Here is a 10,780-nt window from a genome sequence, read left to right as displayed (position 1 = left end):
TTTTGGCCAATCGGAAAACGGGTCTCAGACCCGCTTCTGATTGGCTGGATTGAGGATCAGTGTTCCAAATAGCGAATATTCATTCTGTGTTGTAACACCTGGGTGGGCTTCTAGCGCAATGCTCTGCACCACGAGCTCACACTATTTTGAAGCTTATTAGAGCCTCTGGCTCTAATCAGGTGCTTCAAAAAAACACTCCTGCCGCTGTAAATCATGCGCCCTGCGTCCTGAAAGGGCTGGACGCATGAATAGGGGGTGGCAGCCGTGAATAGATCATGGGGGTGGCGGCTGTGGATAGATGGGGTCACGTTCGGGTGCTTCTAATGGACAGACCACCACTGGTCCTATACCCAGTAGTGGCCTGTGCATTGTGGGCGCACCGCCCCCCCTGGCATCTCCGCCACCCTTCCTATTCATGTGCCTGGCCCCTTTCAGGATGCCAGACACATGAAATACTATGGCGGGGATAGGCAGGGGTGTGTATTTTGGAGCACGTGATTAGAGCCAGAGGCTCTAATAGGCTTCAAAATAGGGTGGACTCGGGGTGCAGAGCACTGCGTCCCGATCCCACCCTGTTTTGTGGCATACCAAATGAATATTCGCTATTTCCACACAAACGTTCCTCCCGTTTGAGACAGTGAGACCTGTCTCCCGATTGGCCAAAGCATTAGGCGATCCTATTGGATGCCTAATGCTTTTGCGGAAGAAGAGACACGGTGGAGGAAGCCTGAGGATGAGCCGAGCGGACACAGGAACCATAGCCACTGCTTCCTGCCAAGGAGGAGAGCCCCATCACTCCAGGAGAGGAGCAGAGCCCTGCCACACTGTCGGTAAGTGCCGCTGGACCAGCTGCGGGGGGAGGTTAGTGAAGTGACAGCAGAGCCTGGCTGCATTTTATGGGCACAAGTGGCTGCATATACTGGGCACAAGTGGCTACATTTGACTGGCACAAGTTGCTGCATTTGATTGCCACAAGTGGCTGCATATGATGGGCACAAGTGGCCGCATATGATGAGCACAAGTTGCTGCATTTGATGGGCACAAGTGGCTGCATATGATGGGCATAAGTGGCTGCATATGATGGGCACAAGTGGCTGCATTTAATGGGCACAGTGGCTGCATTTGATGGGCACAAGTGGCTGCATATGATGGGCACTATGGATGCATATGATAGGCACGAGTGGCTGCATATGATGGGCACGAGTGGCTGCATATGATGGGCACAGTGGCTGCATTTGATGGGCACAGTGGCTGTTGGAAGCCTGAGGACAAGTCGAGTGGACACAGGAGCCGCAGCCGCCGCTTCCCGCCGAGGAGGAGAGCCCCGTCATTCCAGGAGAGGAGCAGAGCCCCGCCAAACTATCGGTAAGTGCCACCGGCCCGGCCACGGGGGGAGGTTAGTGAAGTGACAGCCGAGCCTGGCTGCATTTGATGGTCAAAAGTGGCTGCATATACTGGGCACAAGTGGCTGCATTTGATGGGCACAAGTTGCTGCATATGACGGGCACAAGTGGCTGCATATGATGGGCACAAGTGGCTGCATTTGATGGGCACAAGTGGCTGCATATACTGGGTACAAGTGGCTGCATATGATGGGCACAAGTGGCTGCATTTGATGGGCACAAGTGGCTGCATTTGATGGGCACAAGTGGCTGCATATACTGGGCACAAGTGGCTGCATATGATAGGCACGAGTGGCTGCATATGATGGGCATAGTGGCTGCGTTTGTTGGGCACAATGGCTGCAATTGATGGGCACAGTGGCTGCATTTGATGGGCACAGTGGCTGTTGGAAGCCTGAGGACAAGCCGAGTGGACACAGGAGCCGCAGCCGCCTCTTCCCGCCGAGGAGGAGAGCCCCGTCACTCCAGGAGAGGAGCAGAGCCCTGCCAAACTATCGGTAAGTGCCACCGGCCCGGCTGTGGGGGGAGGTTAGTGAAGTGACAGCCAAGCCTGGCTGCATTTGATGGGCACAAGTGGCTGCATATACTGGGCACAAGTGGCTGCATTTGATGGGCACAAGTCGCTGCATATGACGGGCACAAATGGCTGCATATGATGGCCACAAGTGGCTGCATTTGAATAGCACAAGTGGCTGCATATGATGGGCACAAGTGGCTGCATATACTGGGCACAAGTGGCTGCATATGATAGGCACGAGTGGCTGCATATGATGGGCATAGTGGCTGCGTTTGTTGGGCACAATGGCTGCAATTGATGGGCACAGTGGCTGCATTTGATGGGCACAGTGGCTGCTGGAAGCCTGAGGACAAGCCGAGTGGACACAGGAGCCGCAGCCGTCGCTTCCTGCCGAGAAGGAGAGCCCCGGCACTCCAGGAGAGGAGCAGAGCCCCGCCAAACTATCGGTAAGTGCCGCCGGCCCGGCCGCGGGGGGAGGTTAGTGAAGTGACAGCCGAGCCAGGCTGCATTTGATGGGCACAAGTGGCTGCATTTGGTGGGCACAAGTGGCTGCATTTGACTGCACAAGTGGCTGCATTTGACGGGCACAACTGGCTGCATTTGATTGGCACAAGTGGCTGCATATGATGGGCACAAGTGGCTGCATTTGATGGGTACAAGTGGCTGCATATGATGGGCACAAGTGGCTGCATATGATGGGCACAAGTGGCTGCATATGATGGGCACAGTGGCTGCATATGATGAGAACAAGTGGCTGCATATGATGGGGCACAGTGGCTGCATATGATGGGCACAAGTGGCTGCATTTGATGGGTACAAGTGGCTGCATATGATGGGCATAAGTGGCTGCATTTGATGGGCACAAGTGGCTGCATATGATAGGCACAGTGGCTGTGTTTGATGGGCACAATGGCTGCAATTGATGGGCACAGTGGCTGCATTTGATGGGCACAATGGCTGCATATGATGGGCACAGTGGCTGCATATGATGGGCACAAGTGGCTGCATTTGACTGGCACAAATGGCTGCATATGATGGGCAGAGTGGCTGCGTTTGATGGGCACAATAGCTGAATATGATTTGCACAAGTGGCTGCATATGATGGGCACAGTGGCTGCATTTGATGGGCACAGTGAGGCTGCAATTGATGAGGGTGGGGGTTCAGTATTTTTCTTTTTATTTGCGCCCCCCCAAAAAAAAAAAATTGAGCACTAGCTGCCACTATCTATACCTAACACAATTACAATGTGATAAGTAGAAAGCATATACAGTAAATCATGCTCTCATGAAATCAGAACTCCACACAGAGAAAAAGTAGACGGTAACAAGCAGAAGTTGAGTCATTTAAGTTGTTGCTTCACACTGTGATCCCAAATCCAAGGCTGTCAGGGTGCCAGGTGTAGTTCATTATTTTATTAGGAATGTCATTTGGCTACAGCCCAATTTATCTTTTCTATATAGAAGGATGCCCAATTAGATTAAAACACGTGGAATTTGGGTGAGCCAAGATGGTTTTCATATAGGAACTGTTTGGTTTCTTATTTGGAATTTCCCATTGAAATGAATGGCTGTCGGTGTGACGAGTTTGGTGCCATATATTTTAGGGTTTATATCACTTGGCTCGGGACAAATTGAACTTTTCTATAACAGGGATATGCAATTAGCAGACCTCCAGCTGTTGAAAAACTACAAGTCCCATCATGCCTCTGGGTGTCAGTGTGCCAATTTGTATGATTTCTATCACCTGGCTCAGACCAAATTGTACTGTAACTAATAGAGGGATGCCCAGTTATATAAAAACATGTCACATTTGGGTGAGCCATGATGGTTTTCATATAGAACAAGTTATTTATTCAGAATGACCCCATTCAATACATGGCTGTTAGGGGCAGAATTGTTGTTAAAGTTTAAGATTTTATTATAAACTTTGCAGATGATTGTTTAGTAAATAATCACTTTTGGGAAGATCCATCCTGAATAAGAAGCTGGCTGAATAAGGAGCCACCTTGTGCTGAGCATGTTTTATGTCATCAGTCCGAATTCCAACCTGTTTAGTAACCTGCAGCTTCCAGTCGCCCTTGTCTGGTCCCATATTTTATCACGGGACTATGTTCTTCTGAAGAATGCCCCGAGCAGTTCTAGGTGTGCCGGTGCTTTGCTGACACCGATGTAAACCTATATCCAGAGGATTCAGACTAGTCATATATTTCGTGTAGTGGTGGACTTGAGTAAACCGGCTGGCTCCGGTTCTCCGTGCACACCGCCTTCTGTGAGCAGCACGTGTGCACCAAACAGGACACCAGGCCGCCCGGACCATTGTGCAAGCTCAGCATTCCTCCGCTATCACAGCACGCTAGCTTGTTTCCCTGCACGGGGGCTTGGCTACACGTCATCCGGTCCTCACAAGATCATTGGCGGAGGGGGATATAGTGAGGGGGCGTGGGCATCAGCCGCTGGTACTTCAGTACAAAGTGATCCGCAGGTGTTCCTCACACAGATAGTTTGTATCTAGTGCGGCTCTTCGTTCTCCCGCCTGCTATACTGCTCCATAGCCGGCACCATGCAGAGCTGCGCCAAGTCCTGGTCTGTGATGTGCAGGTCTGTCAGGCTACAGGGCAGAGCAATGGGGGGCAGCAGGAGAGCTCCGTGGAGGCAGATAGAAGAAGTCCGGAGGAACAACAGTACCAGCATGGGGCCGGCCGCTCTAGCCTCAACCTCCGGCAACCAGCGCCAGATAGAGCGCCTCTTCCCCCGGCATGATGACTTCTCCGAGAGACACATCGGACCTGGGGATAAGGAGAAGAAGGAGATGATGGACACATTGGGAGTGCAGGTGAGCAACAGGCTGGTCCTCCACACAGGGTCCCTTTTCACCCACCCAGGGGTCCTTCTCCCCCCCCCCCCAGGGGTATTCCACACATCGACCTGACCCTTATTTCTTCTATGTGATGGAGGAATGTGCATTATACCCTGCATGGTGTGTGCCATATGCATTACCTGGGGTAGGCTCTTCCAGGGGCAACACTTCATGGGAACAAAGTTGGTGCTAGTCACAGAAATCCACACATGGATGGAGACATCTGATGGATGGAAGGGATGGATGGAGACATCTGATGGATGGAAGGGATGGATGGAGACATCTGATGGATGGAAGGGATGGATGGAGACATCTGATGGATGGAAGGGATGGATGGAGACATCTGATGGATGGAAGGGATGGATGGAGACATCTGATGGATGGAAGGGATGGATGGAGACATCTGATGGATGGAAGGGATGGATGGAGACATCTGATGGATGGAAGGGATGGATGGAGACATCTGATGGATGGAAGGGATGGATGGAGACATCTGATGGATGGAAGGGATGGATGGAGACATCTGATGGATGGATGGAGACATCTGATGGATGGAAGGGATGGATGGAGGGGATGGATGGAGACATCTGATGGATGGAGGGGATGGATGGAGACATCTGATGGATGGAGGGGATGGATGGAGACATCTGATGGATGGAGGGGATGGATGGAGACATCTGATGGATGGAGGGGATGGATGGAGACATCTGATGGATGGAGGGGATGGATGGAGACATCTGATGGATGGAGGGGATGGATGGAGACATCTGATGGATGGAGGGGATGGATGGAGACATCTGATGGATGGAAGGGATGGATGGGGACATCTGGTGGATGGAAGGGATGGATGGGGACATCTGGTGGATGGAAGGGATGGATGGGGACATCTGGTGGATGGAAGGGATGGATGGGGACATCTGGTGGATGGAAGGGATGGATGGGGACATCTGGTGGATGGAAGGGATGGATGGGGACATCTGGTGGATGGAAGGGATGGATGGGGACATCTGGTGGATGGAAGGGATGGATGGGGACATCTGGTGGATGGAAGGGATGGATGGGGACATCTGGTGGATGGAAGGGATGGATGGGGACATCTGGTGGATGGAAGGGATGGATGGGGACATCTGGTGGATGGAAGGGATGGATGGGGACATCTGGTGGATGGAAGGGATGGATGGGGACATCTGGTGGATGGAAGGGATGGATGGGGACATCTGGTGGATGGAAGGGATGGATGGGGACATCTGGTGGATGGATGGGGACATCTGGTGGATGGAAGGGATGGATGGGGACATCTGGTGGATGGAAGGGATGGATGGGGACATCTGGTGGATGGAAGGGATGGATGGGGACATCTGGTGGATGGAAGGGATGGATGGGGACATCTGGTGGATGGAAGGGATGGATGGGGACATCTGGTGGATGGAAGGGATGGATGGGGACATCTGGTGGATGGAAGGGATGGATGGGGACATCTGGTGGATGGAAGGGATGGATGGGGACATCTGGTGGATGGAGAAATCTGATGGATGGAAGGGATGGATGGAGAAATCTGATGGATGGAAGGGATGGATGGAGAAATCTGATGGATGGAGAAATCGGATGGATGGAGAAATCGGATAGATGGAAGGGATGGATGGAGAAATCTGATGGATGGAGAAATCTGATGGATGGAGAAATCTGATGGATGGAAGGGATGGATGGAGAAATCGGATGGATGGAAGGGATGGATGGAGAAATCGGATGGATGGAGAAATCGGATGGATGGAAGGGATGGATGGAGAAATCTGATGGATGGAGAAATCTGATGGATGGATGGAGAAATCTGATGGATGGATGGAGAAATCTGATGGATGGATGAAGAAATCTGATGGATGGATGGAGAAATCTGATGGATGGAGAAATTGGATGGAAGGGATGGATGGAGAAATCGGATGGATGGATGGAGAAATCTGATGGATGGATGGAGAAATCGGATGGATGGAAGGGATGGATGGAGAAATCGGATGGATGGAGAAATCGGATGGATGGAAGGGATGGATGGAGAAATCTGATGGATGGAGAAATCTGATGGATGGATGGAGAAATCTGATGGATGGATGGAGAAATCTGATGGATGGATGGAGAAATCTGATGGATGGATGAAGAAATCTGATGGATGGATGGAGAAATCTGATGGATGGAGAAATTGGATGGAAGGGATGGATGGAGAAATCGGATGGATGGATGGAGAAATCTGATGGATGGATGGAGAAATCTGATGGATGGAGAAATTGGATGGAAGGGATGGATGGAGAAATCTGATGGATGGATGGATGGAGAAATCTGATGGATGGAGAAATCTGATGGACGGAAGGGATGGCTCAAATGGAATCAGGGCCATCTTTAACCCTTTCATGACTAAGCCTATTTCTGACATTTTGGTGTTTACAAGTTAAAATCTGTATTTTTTTTTGCTAGAAAATTACTTAGAACCCCCAAACATTAAGTATATTTTTAGCAGAGAATCTAGAGAATAAAATGGCAATTGTTGCAATATTTTATGTCACATGGTATTTGTGCAGCAGTCTTTTAAACGCAACCTTTTGGTGAAAAAGACACTTTCATGATTTTTAAAAAAACTAAACGGTAAAGTTAGACCAACTTTTTTTTTTTTTTTTTGTATAATGTTGCGCCAAGTAAATAGATACCAAACATGTCATGCTTTAAAATTGCGCATACTTGTGGAATGGCGACAAACTACGGTACCTAAAAATCTCCATAGGCGACATTTAAAAAAAAAAAAAAAAAAAAAGATAGATAGATATATCTCTCTATCCTGAATACTGTATTTTTTAAAGAAACTGGTGCCATTGGCAGCCGAGTAAACAGGAAGTGACGTCACTTCCATGTTTACAGAGAGATGACTGGAACGAAGCCATTTCCGGCTTCGTGACAGTCTGTCTCTAGCCGCCGGAAATGGCAGATCGAGGATCAGGTCTCCCGTTAGGACAGGAGGGCTGGTAAGAGCAGCGGGAGGGGGGATGTCAGGGGATGTCCCCTCCCCGCTCCTCCCGGGATAACAACCAAATGGCTTTTAACTGCATCGGTTGTTATCCCTCGATAGCCCGCTCTAAAAACCAGTACGGGGATGATGCCTGCAGCTGCGGGCATCATCCTGGTATGACCCCCTAAAGCCGAGGCCGCATATCTGTGTACGCTCGGTGGGAGGGGGTTATTATTGACTGGACCCCGGGCAAACATTTTCTTGGGCCCCCTCCTCCATGCAATTTCACTCTCTACATGCTTTGAGACAAACCATGAATAGCAGCTGGACTAAAAATCAGTTTACTGAATCAAATCGGGCTAGAGGTTACTGGACATCTATACCACTCGCTAATTGGTTGCTAGAGGTTACTGCACATTATTACTGCTCACTGATTGGTTCCTAGGGGTTACTGCATATCCTTTCCGCTCAATGATTGGTTGCAAGAGGTTAGTGCACATCATTACTGCTCAATGATTGGTTGCTAAAGGTTACAGCACATCTCACTGCCTGCACACTATGGAATAGGGAGGTGAGGGGATCCATCAATAGACAGAAAACTCCTAGGAGTCCTGGGATCAGTGGCAATGCTGGGGGGGTGGTGGTGATCAATAGCAATTGGGGGGGATGGTTGATGGGATCAGTGGCAGTAGTGGGGGGGGGGGATTGGTTAGGAGGCAGTACACTGTGACAAATTCTAAATCGTGTAGGACAAAGTTGGAAATCTTTGGCAAGTATATAGTGGGGGATGTTACCAATGTAATGGGGAATTTACAATGACCCCCAATGCGAGGGGGGGATTTACACTGACCACCATGTAACTGGGCATTTTGCGCCAACCACTAATAGAAAAGAGGAATTTCTACACTGACCCCAATGTAATAAAAGCATTTACACCAACCACCAGTGTAAGGGAAATATACAATTTAGCTCCATGTAAGGGGGAGTTTACACACTGACATCCATTGTTAAGGAGATTTGTACTGACCACCAATGTAAGATGACACTTCTACACCGACCACCAATGTCAAGGGGGATTTACACTGACCATCAGCGTAAGGGCAATTCTGCACATACCACCAATTTAAAGGGAAATTTACACTGATTGCTGATGTTATGAAGAATTTACACTGACCACCAATGTAATGGAGGATTTTACATTAACAGCCAATAAAGGGGGACTTGTACAATGACGCCCTTTATTGGGGGGGGGGGGGGTGGATTTGCACTCCCCATCAATTTAAAGGGGGCTTCTACATGGACCATCAATGTAAGGGAAGATTCAAAACTGACCACAAATGCAAGTTTGGATTTTTTTTTTTTTTTTAATGATTCCCAATATAAAGAGGAGTTTTTACACTGGCCACCAATTTAATGGGGATTTGCACTGACCCCTAATGTAATAGGAGCATTTACAGTAACAACCAATGTAAAGCGGGATTTACACTGACCACCAACGTAAGGAGGACCTTCACACTGGCCACTAGTGTGAATGAAAGGATTCTACACCAAGCCCCAATGTAATGAGAAGATTTACACTGATCACTAATGTAACAGACATGTAGCCTACATTCACATTTGTTCGTGTTGAATACATGCAAAATCTTTTTCCTGACACCACAGAAACGTGCTGCCCTTTTGCAGATACACAGAAGTGCCATTAAACTGGAATTCTACCCATTTAAAAGTCAGCAGCTACAAAAAGTGTAGCTGCTGACTTTTAATAAACAGCCACTCCCCTGTCCAGCAATGCAGGCGCATAAAGCCTCGCTTCTCTCTGCCGGAATTGTAACTGTGTGCGCCCGGCTCTGGCTACACATCTGGGCGCACACTGCATGCTGTGTTGTGAATGGCCGGGCAATGTGACGTGTCCCAGAAGATTGCGCGGGGGGGGGAGAAGTGAACTTCCTTCTGGCCCCCAAAGAAGCCGGAAGTTCCCTTTTTTTTGGGGGGGGGGGGGGTGGAATGCTGCTTTAATTGTTGACACCCTTAGGCATCGGCTGAGATGTGTGTATTCACATGCACCAAAATTCAGGGTGCTGTGACACCATGTTCTTTTGAAGAAGGGTTCCACCTCCAATTTGCTTACCTTTGCAGAACAGGCTGATGACTATAGTTGTAGGCAGGACTTTCAAGCATGCTCCTTTACATCCCCAGTGGGCAGCATTCAGCAAAGGTTAGGTGGAGTGAATCTGCGCTATGGATGAGGGTACTTTCCAGATGTTAGGAGCTGCTGCCTCTACAGGTATAATTCCACCTAGGTGGAAAATACTACAATATGAGCAAAGAAGAGTGTAGCTATGGCGCTTCTCTGATGTGATGTGACTTTTATAGTTGCCTTGTGTAATGACCTAATTAGAATCTGTTGACTAAATGTGTTATCTTGCAAAATTCTAGGGTTATGAACCTATTACACAATATGGTGCTTAGAAAGTGACTTCTTTACAAAAAAAAAAAAAACATGTATGAACAGAATAAAAGATATGTTTAAAAAATATTAAAATGCAAAGTGGCATGTGATATAGCCTTAAGTCCAATTTCTGGGCGGGGCTTATCCACGTCTTGCGTCACCTCCAGATAGACGAACAGAAGCCGATTACCGCAGACTTTAATATCACACGCTTATCAGTATCTTTCAAAATGTGAGTACAATCTTGATATTAGGTCATTACACAAGGTAACTATAAAATCGCATCACATCAGAGCAGCGCGATACCTACACTCCTCTTCTTCTGCTCACATTCAGCAAAGGTGATGGTAGATATGACCTCAGGGGGACATGGTATACATATCAATGCAGGTTAATTATATGTAAACAGAGTCTGCACATGAGTCATCTGTAAATGGCAATAGGACAGAGCTGGGTAACGGCAACAGAACTTTGACACTGAGATATCGGGACACAGCATGGGACTAAAACTTCAAGCGATAAGGGAATTTAAACTGGGATAGTTGGTAAGTATGAGGCAGCTGCT

At 48.7% G+C, this 10,780-nt stretch overlaps 1 protein-coding gene across 1 annotated transcript in view; it reads left to right on the top strand.

Annotated features, from left to right (window-relative positions):
- The first annotated feature begins 4,324 nt into the window (after positions 1–4,324).
- The window catches only part of GLDC (glycine decarboxylase), a 66,915-nt gene continuing 60,459 nt past the window's right edge, over positions 4,325–10,780 (top strand). The window contains exon 1 of the mRNA XM_073635200.1: positions 4,325–4,753. Coding sequence (XP_073491301.1) covers positions 4,481–4,753 — 273 coding nt within the window. The 5' untranslated portion in view covers positions 4,325–4,480. The remainder of the gene's footprint in view (positions 4,754–10,780) is intronic.

This window comes from Aquarana catesbeiana, linkage group LG01 (assembly GCF_042186555.1).
Source record: "Aquarana catesbeiana isolate 2022-GZ linkage group LG01, ASM4218655v1, whole genome shotgun sequence".
Taxonomy (NCBI): Eukaryota; Metazoa; Chordata; class Amphibia; order Anura; family Ranidae; genus Aquarana; species Aquarana catesbeiana.
The sequence above is the reverse complement of the archived record's forward strand: the minus strand, read 5'-3'. Positions and strand labels throughout refer to the sequence as shown.